Source organism: Mercenaria mercenaria, chromosome 5, assembly GCF_021730395.1.
Source record: "Mercenaria mercenaria strain notata chromosome 5, MADL_Memer_1, whole genome shotgun sequence".
NCBI lineage: Eukaryota > Metazoa > Mollusca > Bivalvia > Venerida > Veneridae > Mercenaria > Mercenaria mercenaria.
In genome coordinates, this window is record NC_069365.1 from 80,428,746 (window position 1) to 80,449,783 (window position 21,038).

The window sequence follows — 21,038 nt, forward strand, 5'->3', positions numbered from 1 at the left end:
TCATGCAAGAAATCTCATCCTTATTTAAAGATGTCAAATGTTGTGTAAGGCTGAATGGTTTTGATTGGTTTTACTAGTAAACGAATTCATGGATTATAATGAAATTGCGAAGAGGGTATCAATATCTGCATCAAGAGTTCTTGGTCTTTTACTCTCTAAAAGTAAAGCATTTAGTGTCTTCCGCTACTCTACATTTACTAAACTATATGATTCCGTGGTTTGGCCCATTATTAACTACAGTGCTCCAATTTGGAGTGACATATCTTACTCGTGCATTAATGGAATGCATCATAGACTCATGCGTTATTATTTGGGTGTTATAAAATATACTCTGAATGTGGCAGTAAGTGGAGAGATGGGGTGGAAACCACCAATTGTTAAACAATGGGGGTCAAATTTAGACAAATTTTTAGAATTATGAATATGAATGACTATAGAATTAATAAATCTATATATATGTGGTCTAAAACCAAACTCCAACGCAGTGATCTCCCTTGCCGCTTCGCTTACTGATCACTGTCAACACAACATTCACGTGACCATCGTTCATCACGTGATGATCGGGTTTAAAATAAACTTATACGTTGATATAATACAGAAATCTACCAAACTTTTGAAAATAACATATCTTGGCCAGCAGGAAAATATTCAAAACGCTCTATCTGTTTCGGCTTGGGGTCAATGGCAGCATAAGTATCGTGAACGGCATCAAAGATAAACGTTGGCATACTCGTTTGTTTACTTTACGTTTCGTTTCAGGATACTAAACGGTCGTGTAAATAATTACCAATTTTCATTCATAATCGTTATTTTTTTTTATTATGGAACATTCGCCTGTGCTAAAAGAAGTGTAAACTTCGAAAACATTGGAGTAAAATTAATTAAATAAATATATAATTAAAAGAAGTCCACTTAGCTGAATTTTAGCTAAAAACATTGTGTTGGCAGTGATCAATGAGCGAAGCGGCAAGGGAGATCACTGCATTGGTGTTTGGTCTAAAACAAGTCATGTTAAAAATGGATTTTTTAGAATGAAGAAACTTTTATCAAATATCAATCATGTACATTTATTAGATGATAGTATTAGACATGCAAAACCTACTATTTCAATGCTAGAATCTATTTTGATGGATATTGAAATAAATAAATGGACTTTATTGTTGGATAGAGAAAATGCTAAGAGGAAATGGTCGTAATAACGTACAGGAAGTTTAAGTCTCAATTTTATACTGAGAAATACCTGATGTGTAAACTGCCGTTTCATTACATATCGGCCTTCACAAACTTCAGATGTGGTGTAGCACCACTAAGATTAGAAACGGGTAGATCTGATAATACTGATAATACTGATGTTGTAAACAGAACATGTTTTAATTGTCATGATACTGTAGAAGATGAAAAATACGTACTTTTTATCGCCCAGTATATAATGATATTTATATAAGGAAAGAGTTAGTCACTGCAATTAATAATTTGTCAGACAATAATCAGAATATGTATATGCCTGATGATGAGAAAATGATTACAATTTTCAGTGATGAAAACTTTGAACATACATCTGCCAAAACCTCCTTTTATATTTTACTTGAAAGGTACCGTAGAACATGAATTTTAGTATGTAAATAATGGTCAATAATACCCTTTAGCTAACATATTGAGTAGTGAGAGCCGTCTATATTGTGAGTCTGGAGTCTGATTTCTTCTTTATTTATATAAACCGCCATTTTTTTTTGAGGAGTCAATTTTTGAAGTCGGTCGGGCGTGACTTTATCGGTGTATTTACATATCTATCCTGTAGCAGACGATTACCTAACAATAGGGAGCCGCACCCTAAGGTGAGTCATCGAGAAACAATACGGGGGAAGCTTAAACGTGTTCGGACACGCTCGTGGAGAACAATAGAGCCCCTTTATCATAAACAATAGGACGGATTCTATTTCAAAGATCCGCGCCCAGTTTCACTTTATACTGCTACTATCTATTCGTTAAACCACTTTGAGCAGACAAATTTTATCATGTAAAGGCCATATGTGTTTACTACAGCAAACGGTATTTTTTTTCTCGGCTTTGAGGTTTAAAGTATTTGATATTGTTGTTTAACATAAATATTCTGAAATCGCACAGTAAGCTTTTTTTCTACTACATGCACAGACATGTTTATATCCATTCAACCAATCAAATCGCACAGTAACATTAAAATCAATAATAGGTCTCATATTTTATCATTTTAACGCAGACAGATGACGAGTACACATCGTTATAACTTCAAGCAGACGAAAAGGAGGTGTAATTCGATACAATGTATAAGACTTTATTAAAGCAGACGAATCATTCTACTTTGCGTAAGGTTTAAATTTTTGTACTTTATACACTTCTTGTATCATAGCTCGCTTTTTTTCTTAACAAGTTTGGTGCAGGTAAGTCACATACACTGAGTGCAGGGTGCGGTAACTAAAAGTGTGCAGGTATTAAATAGCCGCACGCTAGTTACCACACTATTGGATAGGAAAGTATGTCAGCGTATCTGGAACAGCAGACAGTGAAGTAATAGAAAGAGCATTGAAACTTGAGGGTAAACGATTTGTACGAGGGGGCGTAGCCCCCGAGTATAAATCGTTTACCCGAGAGTTTTAATGTTCTTTCTGTTTTGTATCATAGCCATCCATATATGGTAGTTGTAGGCGTTCAGTGAGTACTTAAAATCCTTGCTTTACAAATGTGTAAAGCCCAGGTAAAATAAACCAATGCTAGAGCAGAAAATCAATAAAATACACCTCGCTGTCTACTGTTCCAGACACGCTGGCATATTTTCCTATCCAACAGTGCGATAACTAGCAAAGCGGGTATTAAATACCTGCACACTTTTAGTTACCGCAATCTGTACTCAGAGTATACGAATTACCTGCACCAAATTTGTTAAGAAAAAACACTGAGCTATGATACAAGTCTATTTAATTGATTTTCTGCTCTCGCTTTGGATTATTTTACCTGGGCTTTACACATTTGTAAAGCAAGGATTTTAAGTACTCACTGAACTGCAGTATATGGTAATCTTGAACGCCTACTGAACTAACATATATGGATGGCTATGATACAAAACAGAAAGAACATTACAACTCTCGGGTAAACGATTTATACTCGGGGGGCTACGCCCCCTCGTACGAATCGTTTACCCTCGAGTTTCAATGCTCTTTCTATTACATAATCATCTGGCGTGAAGTTGTACCGACAACTTGCTTTGTTATTAATACGACCGTAAACGGATTAGTCTGTCCTCACTATGGTTATAGTAAGAGACATTTTTGTGGCATATTTAAATTATTTCCACACCCGCATGCAAATACAGCAATTTCAGCAGATAATTTATCATATTGTAGATGCAGACAGTCAAGAGATAGGACGCCCAATATCAACAAGAATATTTCCATTAAAGGTTATCATATTTATAGATAATAGAGAGTTTGAGATTTCAAACTTCGCCTTCCCCTTCAACGTCTCTAATATATATTTTGGATAAAACGTCACCGATATGCGTGTATTTTATTTATATCACACGTTGCTACTAAAGTTTTCCATGTAATATCACGTAAGCCTAAGACTTCTCTTTATTATTATGCGAAATAAAAAGCTTAGTTTCAGGATTTCTGCGTATTAAGTTATTTGATTATCCATATATATAATTAGATGCGAAACACTATCAATAGGTATAAGAATAATGAAGTTTTGTATGGCTAATGATTTTAACTAAATACATTGAATTGAACCTGGAAGTATGAAGTTATCAACTGATTTTGATAAACTTTGAGATTTTGTTCAAACTTTAACTTCTACGGCATATTTGTGTCCCCAGGCGGTATCGATTATACCAGATGGACCTTTTTGTCGTATGAAGTGAAGTTTTGAACGTCCGAAGATGTGATATCACGAAAGTCGAAACTTCATTCTTTTTACATTTACTCTGTCCACATACTCGGCATCAAAGACTGAAATCTGGATGGAGGCACATGGCATGACAGTCATTTTACTTGAAAAATAAATTATTACGCGCGATTATCATTTGGTGGAACATTTTATTTTCACATCCAAATAAACTCTATCTGTTTCTGTCCGACACTTAATACTACGATTGCGTTTTAATTATAAACATAAAATGGTACTAGTAAGACGGAAAATTCATCTGAAGTATCAGACAATTTCATATCTATGATATCATGATGAGAGACGTTTCCTGTTAGCCGTATGGGATAACTCCATTTTTAAATGCACGAACCAGAGCCTGACAGAGGGACATTGTGGGTTAATTCCCTCTTTGATTCTTACATTTTACAAAGAAAGTCGGTCTTGAAACTCGGTGTGACCCTACCCTACCCCTACCCCGTCCCCCCTAAATGGGTAACCCCCTCTTTAATGTTGGTGTCCCTCTAACCAAAATTCCTGGATCCGCAGATGCTTTACTTATAAAAAAAGTATATTAAAATCATATTGTGCTGACTGAGAGTTTGGCATTATACAGACTCATACAGAGTGTCATTATCACGTTGATATGATCATTATAGGTTATTAACTTTGTATGTGGATATATGCACGAGTTCTGCCGCGACTTTAAGAGCGCAATATTGTCCGCGAAAGAACGAGTGCATATATCCACATACAAAGTTCATAACCTTTTTATTACATATCCACTATCAAATGATTAATTTATATCTAAATTATCGTTCTGTCACGACAGACAGGAAAAAGTACGGAAAAAAATTCTCCGAAAACGCAATAAACAAATCAAACTGATGCGCATAAATATTTTCCGCGAAAATGACGTCAACTTGTTGTCGCAACGTGCGCGTGGGCGCCATGGACGTCGTGCGATTCTTTCCATTACAATGTTAAGAAAACATTCCACGTCCTATATTAGTCCAACTCATGACGTAATCATTTCATTTCAGTCTGATAAATTACTACGTGCCAGTATCAGGTCAGATTAATCAAAGTGTAAAAGTAAACAAAATGTTGCATAAATTACAAATTAAACAAACACACAATAGCAACAAAATACTAAAGAAACGAGATCCGCAATGGACGGACCGTCAGGGGAGGTAACTAGAGTCACGGATTGGTACTAGTCCGATATGAAAGCGTTCAACGTCATGATATAGAAAAATATTGCACGATCGCGGTCCATTTAAACCCAATGGAAAATAATTTTAGGTATGTAATAATCATTTTTATTTCCTCTCATGTATGATTTACAATCGTGCATTGTATACTGACTATACTGATCTATTTTATTTTTCTTTTTAATCGCTCTAATATCCATGCGATGATTATATTAATTGAAATGTTTTTTTTTTATTCAATTTTCATTTTTTCATTTTTAAAACCTCTTGTAAAATTCCTGCCCTTTCGGACAATTGGTATCAAAATGCACGAAAAAAAAAAAAAACGATCATAATTACGGATAAATTGAATGGGCGGATTAAAAGAAGTAAGGTTCATTCTAATGTTTGAAATCTCAAGAAATTTTAATCGAACTTCAACTTCATACGTTAACTTCGCAAGAGACGTTGAAGGGGAAGGCGAAGGTTGAAATCTCAAACTCTCTATTATTACCAAAAAGATAAAGCGGTTTATACTTAATATGACCCTACACTCAGACGGCACTAGATACAAGATACAAGAAACTTTATTTAACGTCGGATATGAATTTAACAATTAATATTAGCTTAAAGCTATTTCACGACAATAATACCAAAATAGAATAAAACAGCTGTAAAGGAAAAGCACAGTCATAAAAGAGCAAGGGAAGTAACCCTGTAACAGTACATATACATTACTGACTTTGTTACTCCCCTTCGAAGCAAATTAAGATTAATCATACATGCAGAAAAGATGCATACAAAATAAGCATAGTAAAACTCAGTTTATTACAAATAAGTAGATGACATATGGGTATTATTGTGGCAAGTGTAAGACAAAAACCCTATCAAAGTAAGTGTCCCAAAAACTACCGAAGGAAGGTATAGATTTGGGAAAAGGGCCTGGAGGGGTTATACACTTCACCAAACCCACATCTGTCCTCTATATATCACATTTATAATAGAAATTTACTTTTTTTTATTTACCTCGACTGGCTTCGCCAGCGGTACGGCCACTCCATACGCGCTGAAGCTATACCAGACGAGGAAAAATGAAGCAAGCAAGTTAAAAAATTAAAAACACAACAGCTTTCAGTACAAATATTCATAAAATTAACTAAACTAAGACGAACTAAGAGAGTCATGTTTATATAATATATGATAGCAGCAGCATTTTTAAAACAAGCAGAGAAATAAAAGAATAAAACATAGTTTGAACAAAGGATATGAACTATAAAACACAAATCAAAATGAGCTTCTTCCATACCTTGTTGTCCTTGCTTGTGGCACTTCTAGAATATTTTCATACCTGAACTCATAATTAAAAGGTTTTAATTTTACAATATTTTGCAGATATTCAGGCGAAAGATGATGTATACATTTAAAAGTTTCGATGGCAATGGTTCGTAGTCTGTTTAGATGTAATGTTGTTAGTTTTACTTTGTTTAAGAGAGTTTCATATGAAGAGGTAAAGTCATTATAGACAATCTTAAGGGCTCTAAATTGTAATTTTTTTCAAGTTTCTTAGTGTTAGTTTTTGAACAAAAGTGCCAAATGAGAGGACAGTAATTAAAATTTGATCTAATAAAGGATTTAAAAATAATTAATCTTGTATTTTCATTGAGAAATTTGCTTAGTTTCTGTAAGACGTTAAGTTGTTTGGCGGCCTTTTTGCAGAGATTGGTAACCTGGGAATCAAAATTTAGCTGGAAATCAATATTGACTCCTAGTAGTTTAACCTCGTCTTCACATATTATTTCATTTTGACCTATGTTAAAGGATATGACTGCTTTATTAGTTTTATTTCCTATGCAAATGAACTGGATTTTTTCTGGATTAGCTTGCATTTGGTTTATACCGAACCAATCAATAAGGATTTGACTTTCAGATTCTAGAGTTTCTTTGAATACACCTAGATCCTTGTGTTGGAAAGAAAGGGTATTGCCATCTGCATAATTGTAAAGAGTTGACCTATGTACGAAATAGAGGATATCATTTAAGAATATATTAAAGACCAGCGGCCCGAGGATTGAAGCTTACACTTATTGACTGATAGCGTGCCTTTTATTTACCTTTTAACCCTTAGCCTGCTAAATTTCTAAAATGGACTGGTCCATCATTCAATTTGGGCAATACTATTTATTATTTGAAGGGGTGTTTGCTGCAAATTTACTGACTGAATAGCGAACAGTGCAGACCATGATCAGACTGCACGGATGTGCAGGCTGATCTTGGTCTGCACTGGTCGCAAAGGCAGAATCACTTGCCGCCAGCAGTCTAAAGGTTAATACATTGATACTAGTTGTAAAAATGAATCATTTAAAGTTTATTTGACATTGAGCTATTTCTATAATACAGGACGTGACTAAATGGATCAATACATTAACATTAGAAGTGACGAAAGCAACGATTACTTCATTGATAACACGGCTTATAAACGCATAATACAGTCGAAGCTACCGTTGTATTTAGAAGGCAATAGGAAAGTGGCGGTCAAGGAGTTTCATGCCTCAGAAGATCCTAAGTCCAGAACTAAACCAATGAACCCACTTTACATTCTGACATTTGCCGAGAAAGTGTAGTGAAAAGGGGAAGAAGTTCGCTGCTAAGGCGAGTGGAGAAAACAAATGAGACGACATATACGACAATCCTTACTATCTACCCCCGAGGAAAAAAGATTTGACACAATTCCAGTTGTACATAGAGCAAGAAGACGGTAGTTCTGCTTCAAACTTGAAAGAACCCTTACACATAACACTTCACTTAAAGCACTGTCTATTTTTTTCTTTGAGAAATCACATAGTCGAAAACATAACATGGGAACAAAGAAGTAATACGAACATTTAAAATGTAAATAAAATAAAACTATGTACTGACTCCTGTTTGAGTAATTGTGAAAGCAGTCACACTAACATATGGTTACGGTGTAGCCTCTATCTGTTATGTAATCCAGTGTAATGTTACAATAAAAAAAAACAAGAATAAAGGTGTTGTACGTATACTATGCTTATGTTGTTTCTTACTATAACTGTATATATTCGAAAACTATCTAACACTTTAGAACAAGAACAACGAAAAAAAAAAAAAAAAAGAAATGCTGCTGCTGCATTTTGGAGCGCATTTTGGGAGCGCAAGGAGTGCATTTGTGAGCGCAAAGAGCGCATTTTGGGAGCGCAATGAGCGCATTTGGGAGCGCAATGAGCGTCATCTTCCCTCCTCCTCCTCCTCTTCTCCTCCTTCTAATCCCTCTCCTCCCACACACCCAGTGGTGGTGGTTGTGGTGGCTGCTGCAGTGGTGGTGGTTGTGGCTGCTGCGGTGGTGGTGGTGGCTGCTGCTGCTATGGTGGCTGCTGCTGCTGCTGCTGGCTGTACCGCATGCATGATTTCGCTTAAAATACCTATATTTAGGTACCAGATAGACCCATAAAAGTATATATTTTCTGAACCTACTTGACGAGACCTTAATAACGGCTTCACGATTCACTAGGTTCGAACCTAACATTTGGTTCCAACGTGGTTTTTGCGCAAGAGTGATTTTAACCTCGATTTGACTCTCAAAGTAGAAAGCGCTCATCGAGACATTTCATTAAATACCCTACATGGCTAGGTTATGTCCAATAACACAATAACAAGGAGAAAAACCGGGTTGTAACGCATGAATGGTTTCGTTTTAAACCCCGATATCTCGAAAATCATACGTGAAAGACTCATAAAAGTATATAATTATTTTCTGAACTTACTGAACAAGACCTTTCCAATGATGCAGGTCCAGAGCATCTACTTTGAATTTTGATGATGTCATTTCCGGTCGGGATTCTGATTTTTGAAATGTACACCACTCGGGCTTACCAAAAATGTTACATACCCAGAACGTCAAAAATTGACCCTAATTCACTTATTTAACGTTCTTTATTTTGGGGTTAAATTGAATAGATAGTAGCAATATAAAGTGAAACTGAGCGCGGATCCTTGATATAGAACCCGCCCTATTATTTATGATAAAGGGGCTCTATTGTTCTTTACGAGTGTGACCGAACACGTTTAAGCTTCCCCCGTATTGTTTCTTGATGACTCACCTTAGGGTGCGGCTCCCTATTGTAAGGTAATCGTCTGCTACAGAATAGATATGTAAATACACCTATAAAGTCACGCCCGACTCCTAAAAAAAACAAAATGGTTGCTTATATAGATAAAGAAGAAATCAGACTCCCTATATAGACGGCTCTCACTACTATATTGTCTTACTTTGATCTAATACCACAGTCACACATACGGCGCGGATAGCTACGTTTAGCCACGGATAGAAACGCAGTAATCCGTATCGATCCGTAACTGAGCCGTACCTTAATGTAGTAATCTGTATCAATTCTTACCAATCCGTACGGCTCAGGTACGGATCGATACGGATTACTACGTTTCTATCCGTGGTTAGACGTAGCTATCCGCGCCGTATGTGTGACTGGGGTATAAGGAGTAGTAGCTAATCAATTCATTTACAGCAGGATTTTACCGACAGGGGATTTCCAATTTCCAAATAAACGAAATAGCATTCTTATTAATGCGCAAGTTATATTCTATGTGTTCCCTTTAGTTTTGTTTAAGATGCATCATTTTAATCTAATTTTATGAGTGATTGGCAACTGCTCCTTAGTCTTACTACGTGAATAGATAGTAGTAAATGTGATAGATTACTCATACATCATAATTATCAAGAACAATATTTGTGTTTTCCTATCATTTGCCAGGTAAGCATTAAAGCAGAACCGTAATCCTTAATTCAGTCACACACTTATATAAATAACCACCAAGAAGTCTTTCACTCATCTCCACCCACTCATACAACAACTCGTCATTCACTAGTGATAACTATCATTGTATTCCTATGTTTTAAAAATTGTTTTTAAGATTTTTGTGTTGTATTTGTATAGCATCTGTGATATTCGTGTTTTGTCTCTTATAACTCATTAATGAGTGGCATCTGTGTACCATGTTATATATAGTGTATGTAAATTTATGCATATATGTTTTTGTTATATGTAATGATGTACATGAAGATGAGACTAAAATAAATATCTATCCTATCCTATCCTACCTACCTATCTATCTATCTATCTATCTATCTATCTATCTTCAGCGATGTTGATCTTCGAGACTGATTAGTTGGAAATGTGTACCTCCCTTTCTTCTAACAATAGTGTATTTCGTGAAGGAAATAAATCCTTTTCTGAAACATATGTCGTAATGTTCAATCATTTGTGTGTTTATCTTTGTAGTCCGGGCATTAAAAAAGTTACAATAATAGCTATAGTTCTGTCAACGTTACAAAAACCTGCTGTATTTAAAGATATTCATCTAAGTAGATATACCTTCATTTACCGGAGTACCTAGACAGGAACAGTAATTTGAGCCGCGCCATGAGAAAACCAACAAAGGATTCATGCTATTCGCTTTCAAAGCCTGTTGGAATTAGAGAAACCATTAGCGAACAGCATGCTGGTCTGGATCTATGCTGGTCGCAAACGCACTATATGTTGTTTTTCTCATGGCGCGGCTCATTTGAGTAAGCTACTTGCTGTGTGATCATGTGAGGCTGTGCTTATTTTATTACATGAAGGTAAAAATATAACCTATTCACGTAGTATATGAACTTAAACATTTTGATTGATTTCAACACGTTACATAACAAAATATTGAACTAAAAAGAAAAAAAAAAAAAAAGATAATGAAAAAGGACAAAAAAATCCGCTTTTACTAGACATAAATTATTAATTACATGAACTGCGTTTTGTTAGACCGCAGCAGATATTTGGGATTTTACAAAATCCAAAGAAATAGACAGAATTCATCTTAAATATTTTGAGGAATTGCTAAAAGTTAATCCAAATACACTTTATGCCGGTGTTTATGTTAAAATTTGCCCGATATCTTTTGCATATTTTACGATATGATTGGATGATGAAATACTGATGCAAAGTAAATAATTACAATTATACTAATATTTTGATTAAGACAGTATGCAACGTAACACAACATAAGTCTGATAGTTTTTGACGTTTATTCACACAGTAGAGCATTTCGTACATAACTGTAGTAAACAATTTTGTAACTTCTTAAGTCTTATCTTAACAAGCTTCCCATCTAAAACCTTAACTTAATCTTCTTCAGTGTCTCTCAATATTTTAATATTTACGAGACCCATTTCCTAGGTCTCTCACTAGGACTCCCGGTCCACACTCGGACTGCCCTAGCCGCTTTTCTGAATGTACTAAATATCTAACAATATATATCCATACCCTAACATAAGCTGGTGCATTTTCTGACGTATTGACATAAAACGTGTTGACAAACAAGTGCATCAACAATGTATCAAATGTGTACTGGCGTGTCTACTAATCACATGTCAATGCTAATGTACTTTCTGACCTTATATATCAACTTAAATAAACAAAATGATCTTTGATATATACGCTCAGGGTGTGTTTGTTTGTATCAAAGGTAGCAAAAACGGGGTATCGCATATCAAAATGTCACTAAATGAATATGAATTTGGGTGATAATTTTGACATTAAGATAATTCCACTTATTTTTAATTTTTAAAGAGTTATAGACAATTTTGTAAAAGAATGGCATGGTTCAGCAAAAAGAAATTCAGTTTTTTAAAATTATTATAGGTTATTAGATTTGTATCGAGAAATATACATGAGTTCTACAGCAGAAAATTTACGCGACTTTAGGAGCGCAATATTATTCCGCGAAAGAACGGATTTGTTTTCTTACATACGCATCTATACTTTATATATAATTATTATATAAACGAATGAAATGTGTTATAAAGCCTGTGTAAAATGAAAAATACCATCGTGATTATGTCAAGTTGTCAGATCGTGACTATGTCAAGTTGTTACATCGTTACTATGTCAAGTTGTCACATCGTAATTATGTCAAGTTGTCACATCGTGATTATGCCAAGTTGTCACATCGTGACTATGTCAAAGTTGTCACATCGTAATTATGTAAAGCTGTCACATCGTGATTATGTCAAGTTGTCGCATCGTGACTATATCAAGTTGTTACATCGTTTCTATGCCAAGTTGTTACATTGTAACTATGTCAAATTGTTAGTCTAGTTTTATGAATATGACAATGTCCTATGAACATGCCGGAAATAAATATCTGTTCTGGTCTGATTATTTGAATTGTTTTATCGGATTTGCCACATAGGATGTATGAAATACACATCTTATATGACTAGAGGATTGTCATTGTTACTGAAATAGCAACGCAAATCAGTCAATTAATCTACCTGATATCATATTTTACGTATCTCCGATATTTGAAAAGACTTTGTAATGTATTCATATAATCATATACGCATTTAAATGCTGGTTTTAAAAAACAAGTTTGATACGTCAACAAAGGTGTTGATATTTTCATGTGTTAAAGCTGTTTTTGTCACAGAAAGAGTAAAGATATTAAGGTATCCGATCAACCATGAAGCAAATTCTATACATCATGTATAACAGTGCTATTCAGATATATAAAAAATGGATGCCTGGTAAGCTCATATTATTCTGATATCATTTGAAAGTTTTTTGCCTACACAAAAAGAAAATATAAAAACAAAACAAAAATACGTTATAGATTGTTTTACTCTAATGTCTTCAATGAAATTTCAACAGAAATCCAATTATTACAGCGCAAGCTTTATCATTTTGCAGTAAAAAAACATGACTAATTATTCTTGCATATTATTTATGTGAATCTTATTTACCAGGTCATGTTTAGCAGACACAATCCTTTCAAATAATACTTAAAAAAAAAAAAAAAAAAAAAATACAAAAACAAAAAACAACAACATGGGGTCCCCAGGCTAAAATGTTACCTATTTGTGGATCGGATACCTTAATATTTTATTTCTCTAACTTTAGAGAAATAACAAAATACAAAAAATAAAAATAAATAAATGTTTGTACAAATGTTCATGTAACAACAAATGTTACTTTATTGTTCAACAGCAGTGTATGTCGTTTTACGTATAGATTTGTCTTAAAGTAACTTATAACAATAGATTTATGTAAAAATGTTAGCTTTTATAAAGAAATTTAAGAGATAATTTTTCAGTTAACAACATATCACTTGAGCCATACACGTATATTTCGTAACTTCTCTTTAGGTAATGACCAACCCGGGGATCTATACACAGACAAAAATACCGGTTACGGGGTAGATGCGCCCCTGACGTATCAATCAGGACCAAAGCAAACTGGTTGTGGTCTATCACAACAACCTGGATATCCACTACAGCAACCTGGATATGTCCAGTTGCCCTACACCAACACCAGCACAACCGTGGTAAGAATAATATTAAGTATATTTTTTCAAAGATTTGTATATTATATTAATGAATATTATTTCAACGATTAATGTAGTGAAATAGTATAACATAGTAACAAAAAACAATATTACATTAATGCCTGTTGACGTAAGAGGTAAATCCGCGTAATAGAAGAAATGATAATAGTGAAATAAGTGTATGGAATTAGAACTGGAACGTTCTTTATGATCCATATGTTTCATCATTGTATTACACAAGATTTTTTTTTTTCAAATGAAAAGTACGACACAAACTGATTAATTATACTAGTATTTTTTCAACGCAGCCGTTTTAGTTTTGGTTTGCACTGAGTGTATCAATATAAGCAGCTTGTTCGGTTTCAGTCGTTATAATTTTAACGTTATTGTCTATCCAATCTTAATGAAACATATGAAACCTTGTCAGACTGTTTATTGGTATTAAGTCTGTGAAAAGTTTGACACTGGCTTATCAAGGCTTAAAAAACTAGGTTACTGGGTCAAGTGCTACAATGTAGGAAAACCTTGCCAGCTGTTCTTGGCTGATATGCATTGAAAACCTTGGTCAAAACCTTTCTCTTTATATATCTTAGGACATCTTCGGAGTTAAAAAAAAAGATATTTCGTCAAATCATTGAAATAACTTGCAATATCTAGAGACCACATTTTTTGTTCCATCTTCATCAAACTTAGTTAGAATATGTGTCGTTATATAATCTTGACCCAGTGTTAAACTGGGTTATATTGAATAAAAGATTAGCTTTCTTGATGGACATATCACAGATAAACGTTATAAACCATATTTTTGCAAAAGCTTGACATTCATGAAAGACGGTTACAATGTTTGTTTCTATGAAATCTATGTCAAATACAAATTTGCATCTGAGTCGACTTGACGAAACTATAGTTCCGTGGATAATCGATGAAAGTCCCCTTCTGGAATGGATGGAACAAATTATTTTCAGCCGAGCCCACGTGTCATGTTAACATCTCAAGCTCCTAACCCAGACAGACACTGGTGGAAGCAACAAATACCAATTTAGTAAATCGCTGAAAACTAAATGGGGCATAAGCTGTGACCGGGAATCGAGCCCGTATTGCTTGTTTTTAGTTCAGCCATACTGACTTCCTCACTATGTCAGATCGTGGAAGAAAAAGTACTGTTTTTTCCAGGAAGCGGACTCGAGAGTGGTTACAATAAGCTGAAAGCTTTCACCACAATCGAGCTAAAACAATATTAATGTAAACTATCAGGGTCAGCTGAGCGATTTTAGAGCCATCCTTGCCATTTTGTTATAAATTCAGTCAAGTTGAAATAAGCAAAATTCTAAAATGCAAAGGTGTGTTAAAATGAAGTTTTTATGTTAAATTTTTCTAGGTTGTTAATCAACCTCAGACAGGGAAGGTGATCATTAAGGCACGCCACAAAGATTACCTGTCGGCGTCAATATTTGCATGTCTTTGCTGCTTCTGGCCAACAGGCATTTGTGCTATCTACTATGCAAACGAGGTATGTACATGGTATTTTCAGAAGCTAGGAGGGGTGATAAAAAAGTGCTCAGAAAAATAGTCAATGGGATCAAATTTCGGACTGATTGCATATATAACTGTGAAATTATTCAATTTCGAGGGGGTGGGGCGCTTATTTTCGTTTATATCGTTTTTGATCAATCATGAGTCACTCCACGAAAATGAATCCGAACGAATAATCATGCTAAATTCCAATTAATTTTATGTTTGAAAATTGATATCCACGATTTCTCATCCTCACGAAAAAACCGCTTTAACAAAACCACTTCTTTTTGTGCTCACAAAACTGAATGGTTTAACAGTATTGATTTTTTTTCCGTAAACGTTTTTATTATCTCTTGAGCGAAACCGCACAAGTTTATTGACAATACGCGCATTTTTACCTAATAGATAACATGCTTTAAGTACGATCTGAATTATGGAACAGTAAAAAGTATTTCTTTCCATTTTTGGGCTAGTCTTAAGAATGTATTGAATGATATTCATAATGAGCACATTGCATAAATATTTACCGTGACTCGAAAATTCATGAGACACTTAACACTTAGGCCATTTTTCTTGTCGGGTCAGTAAATTTGCTCGCATTGTTAAATATTTTGAAACATTTACAATATGAAGGCGATGTGTCGTGTGCAAGGGCTATGCCCCACTGATGTCAAGGTCATATTTAGAGGTAAAATGTATTTATTTTTTTAATTGTCCGGTTCCTTTAAAAACAAACATAGCTCTTTAAGAAAAATTGTTCTGGTAAGTATATATAAATGACATTTATTATAATACCGAAATTATTTGCAATTGAATTTTTGTTTCTATTATAGTGGAAAAAAATTCTATGACTTCTTCCTGTCTACAAATTAACGTACATTCAAATTAGAAGTTTGAAACATGTTTTGTCATTCAGGCTAACAATCTTGCGGGTGTTGGTGATTACGAGGGATCGAGAAGAATGTCAGACAACGCCCGGAAGTTAGTGATTACGAGTGTGATCCTGGGAATTATTGCGATCACTCTTTCGGTGGTGCTACGCATTGTCTTGTTCAAGAACAAGTGCGAGTACTAGACAGAGATGCAGGCTATTTCGTCGTAGACCATTCACAGAATGATGCTAACTTTTAACAGAAAAATTTTCATATGAAGGATGAATAAACATTGTTTGTACGTGTATATAGCATTACAAATTGTTTTGTAATACTGATACTGCTTTTCACCATACTAGAGTTATATAGTTACAAAGGACATTATCAAATCAATCAAAGTATTGCCAGTTTTTCGACTCCGTTCAAACATAGCTCCGACTTATGGTAAAGTTTTCATATATGAAAGGGTTTCAAACAGTCGAACGCTCTGTCATTAGACAACTCTTTTAGTTATAGTGGAAACGAAGCGCAGCTAAGGAAAAAGGGTCAGCATTCCCCGCATATTGCAGCAACATATATACATACATGTAAATGTGTCACAAGGACCCTGCGATTTCAGTCGGTAGGTTGGTCGGTATGTCTGCTGCCCGGTCGACCATTCGGTTTCCGATGAAGAAGTACAGACCGCCGACACTTTGTAGGATAATCGAATGTGGTCAGAAAATCCCTATTGTTTTGGGGGTCAGAATGTTAAAGGTTGAGGCTATAGTGACCTTGAGAGGTTGAGGCTATAGTGACCTTGAGACTTAAAACTGTTACCGCTGTTGAACCGGATGACACTTGGGCCTTAATTGGTCAAACATCGAAGGATGATCGCCTATGGTCAGTAAATGACCACTGTTTTGAAGGTCAGTAGGACACGGACTTTGGCTTGAGGCTGAAGATGGCCTCCGCTGAAAGAGCCTGATATGGCCTTTGGTTGTCAAACTGCTTTATATGATTGCCTTTGTTTAGCCCTTACCCTGCTTAATTTCTATATTGAACTTGTCCATTTTTCAATTTGGACAGAAGCATTAACTGTTAAATGTGGTGCTTACCAAAAAGATACCGACTGAATGGCGAACAGTGCAGATCATGATCAAACTACACGGATGTGCAGGCTGATCATGATCTACACTGGTCGCAAAGGCAATATCATTCGTGTTAAGCAAGGTAAGGGTTAGTAGATGACCTCGGTTGGTTTAGAAATCAGTAGGACAGAGATCGCGATCGCAAAGAACTTTTTCGCTAACTAACTGGAGAACGGTTTAGCCTACAGTGATCAAACAGCATGAGGTGATTTCCAATGGTCAACAGATTATCCCGTTAAATATGGGTTAGTAGGCAAACAATCATGATTGTAGTGAACTTGAGACAGAAAAAATGCAGAAGGTTCGCAAATAGAGATTATACTGTGTATAATGCCAATTAGGCATTTCAGCAAACTAAACTAAAAACGATTTTACAACAAATATTCGAAGAAGTTGCTTTAAATCTCGTCATGAGGTTTGTTTTTCGTCGATGTATGCACTCAGCTGGAATTGGATCTTCCGTTTCCTGAAATCTAACAATGCAAGTTTAGCAAAATAGAATGGAACAAAGCAGGAAAGCGTTTTGAATACAATAGAGGAAAAAGCAAAACTAATTCACAAGTGTTTTAATATATGCTAAAAGAAACCCGAGATTTTGTTTCTTTCCTACGCTCGACCAATAAAAACGGACAACCTGTTAATTTAAAATTAAAACAAATTTCCTCCTTTGCCCCATTACAAACTTTTTTTTTCAATTTTGAATGGAAAAGTAAAAAAAACAACTAAATGTTATGTGTTTCGATTATGTGTAATCAGTCAGTAAATAAGTTTCAAAGCCTTCTTAAGAAATATCTAAATAATTTCATGACTTTAAATTCAATACAATTTTGTTTGCGTGAACAAAAGTGATACAAACAACAACAACAACAAAAATACACCCTCCCACGCCCCCCCCCCCCCCACAAAAAAAACAACAACAAAAAACAAAAACAACAACAACAACAACAAAACAAACAACAACAAAAACAGTATATTGTATTTTTTTTTTTTGGTTGAGTGACAAAAAAGTCAAAAGTGTAATATTTGACCTTATTAATGGCTTAATTATCCGCCTTGTACATTAAACGGAAATTGATACTTCTGTTTTGATTCTCCTGACGTTATCAAATCTAAAATTAGTTTACGTGGTTATGTTGTTCTTGACTGACTTATTGTTAGGAGAACAGAAAGGGCATATGTCGAAATCTACATATTTTAAAACATATTATTGTAGAAATTCACCACCATAAAAATAGATAGCATAACACTATGTTGAACTAGCACGATTATTTGAGTAGAATGGGGATAAAAAATAAATATGCTTTACTATGACCTGATTTGTCACTTTATTTAACAAACAAGGAAAAGCGGATGGCGTAAGGGCAATTGAAAGAGTAATATGACATCATGACGACAGTGAATATATTGGTGTTCATGTTGACCGTCTCCACCTTTCTAAGCTAATACCTGTGTAGGTCTATACAAATATTCATATAATAAAAATTATTATGATCAAGTTTTTACCCTTTTTTTCCATCAAACAAAGGACGGATAAAGAAGCAGCCTATAAAAGTTTAGAATGCCAGAAAATGTTAATTTATCAAATTTACGCGTGCATGGTCCACATTTAAAACAGAGGCACAGAAATATTATTGAACGTTCGAAAAGAACTGCAAGGTGTGTAGCCATATATTAAGCGATGTTTATGTCCGAAAACCGGGCATATGTTATTATTTTCTTTCCCAAACAATTTCAGAATCTTTATAGGATGCATAAAAATATCGTAAAGAAGAACACTAAGACTAACCTAATGTTGTTTTTTTTACCTGACTTAAAGATAAAGGCAACGTTGTTCTGATGTTAATTTTGTCAGCTGGGTTTTCTTAAATCATTTAAAGAAGTGAAAGAATTTTCAAAATAGGAGTAAAATGAGAAAGATATGGACATGTAAATATTTGGTTAAATTGGCCGCCATTTTGTTGCCATGGAAACAAAAATCAAAATAGCGGATTTATCATTTTTTTAGATACACATTTGAACTGCATTTTACTTATTACTATAAAACAATTTCTCTACTTTTTACATTTATAATGAAAGAATTTATCATGTTTTACACCTTATACTCAAGAAACATAAAACTTAGTCTTTTAAAAGGTTATTTGCTTAACAAATAATCAAGGCCTTCGAGTGGTTTATCGTCTAATTTACCACTGTTCAGAGTTCAATTTTTTCAGCGTTATGAAAGACTTGATGATGGCTTCCATATAAAATTAACTTGTTTTCAGACTTTCCTTACGCTTTTTAGTGTTCTGTTAAACATATTTAAAGAATATGGTACCCAGACTAGGGTGGGAGTTGGCTGAAAATAAGTTAATCAACTTTTCATCGATGATCATGCTTAATAAGCAACGTTGGGGACATACATTGTATAATGGCACACATTCCTACGGAGACTGAACGGAAAATGTGGTCTCTAGAGATGGCTAGCTTTTACAATGGTTTAACTTAATACCAAGATACACCAGATCTGGCTTAGAATATATGTGAAGAGAAACAATTAGTGTGTGTGTATGTTCCGGTTTAACGTCTTTTTCAACAATTTTTCAGTCATATAAACGACGGTGTCTCCTTGTAGCAGTGAGCACAATGCCCAAATACTTTATAGTGCTGCCTCACTGGAGTATCACGCCGTAGACACTTGGCATGATACCCCACCCAGTCAAATTATACTGACACCGGGCTGACTAGTCCTAGCGCTATCCTCTTAATGCTGAGCGCCAAGCGAGGAAGCTACTAGTACCATTTTTTACGTTTTTGGTATGACGCGGCCGAAGATCGAATCCACGACCTCCCGCACTCAAAGCGGACGCTCTACCACTAGGTTACCGAGGCAGTCTAGAAACAATTAGACAATGCTACATGCAATTAGGCTAACACAGATGCCTCTGAAGTGTTAACTTACACTTGATTTTTTGAGGCCTGATAACTCCGTTTCTAACATAACGATAAACATTCTGACCAGGTTTCATTAAAATGGGGTTGAAAATGGTTTAAGTAGAATTACGAATAATGGACGTCTGACACCGGATCATCTGTCAATACTAATAACTCACCCTAAACCAAAGCTAAAATTGATGCATTAGAAATTATAATTAGCTTTTTGTAGATCAATATTTGTCTTATCAGTCATTTGAAAGAGAACTAGTGTTGTACAATGATGAAGAATAAGGAAGGTAAAGAGCGTTCAAGTTCAAAGGTTATACACATTTTTACCATCAACATCTATTTTATTCAGCAGCAAATCGACCTTTTTTGTCAACGGACATTTGAGCCGTGCCATGAGAAAACCAACATAGTGGCTTTGCGACCAGCATGGATCCAGACCAGCCTGCGCATCCGCGCAGTCTGGTCAGGATCCATGCTGTTCGCTAACAGTTTCTCCAATACCAATAGGCTTTAAAAGCGAACAGCATGGATCCTGACCAGACTGCGCGGATGCGCAGGCTGGTCTGGATCCATGCTGGTCGCAAAGCCACTATGTTGGTTTTCCCATGGCACGGCTCATATATGTTCGAAATTATCAAAAGTTTTGTCTGATTTTGTAATTTTATTTCACTATATTAACCGTTTACTACATCTTCAAAAATAAATGTACAAAATTTTATACAATGTACTTACCAGGGTGGTGTTGGTATTGGTACAGGGTTGTTGAATATTATCTACTTGATGTGATGGATACCCTCAGACTTAATGTTGTGGTGGATAATTAGTTTGTTTTGGTCCTTGCTGATAGGGAGGATGTGCACATATCCCGTAACTGGCATGTTTGTCTGTGTATGGATCCCCGGGTTGTTGTAACCTTCAGAGAAATTACGAAGTATACGTGACATCATCACCAGCGATGTTAATGGAATTTATAAAACATTTGTTCAATTTAGGTCTGCTACCAAACATGATAAGTTAAGTTTTGGAAGTGTTCATTTTCAGTTTGTTTCTGTTCATCCAGTCATTGATTATAACTGCGCTCCTTCCAAAGTCTCCGATCGCTGGTGATTCTATGG

At 35.1% G+C, this 21,038-nt stretch overlaps 1 protein-coding gene and 1 long non-coding RNA gene across 5 annotated transcripts in view; both read left to right on the forward strand.

Annotated features, from left to right (window-relative positions):
- The window catches only part of LOC123557748 (trafficking regulator of GLUT4 1-like), a 48,736-nt gene extending 30,851 nt beyond the window's left edge, over positions 1-17,885 (forward strand). Inside the window, exons 1-4 of one of the 3 annotated variants that reach the window (XM_045349411.2) lie at positions 12,408-12,684; positions 13,303-13,481; positions 14,860-14,991; positions 15,913-17,885. In XM_045349411.2, the coding sequence (XP_045205346.2) occupies positions 12,621-12,684; positions 13,303-13,481; positions 14,860-14,991; positions 15,913-16,071 (534 nt within the window). In that variant the 5' untranslated portion in view covers positions 12,408-12,620 and the 3' untranslated portion in view covers positions 16,072-17,885. Of the gene's footprint in view, positions 1-12,407; positions 12,685-13,302; positions 13,482-14,859; positions 14,992-15,912 lie in introns of those variants that run through there. The other 2 variants (XM_045349413.2, XM_053544108.1) reach the window with 2 other exon arrangements.
- Positions 2,130-8,128, forward strand: LOC128557177 (uncharacterized). 2 transcript variants are annotated; one of them, XR_008371092.1, is made up of 2 exons: positions 2,130-2,342; positions 7,488-8,128. It is a non-coding gene; the product is annotated as an uncharacterized LOC128557177 (long non-coding RNA). The 2 variants fall into 2 exon arrangements; XR_008371091.1 differs by having other exon boundaries at positions 2,130-2,301.
- Positions 17,886-21,038: the final 3,153 nt, after the last annotated feature.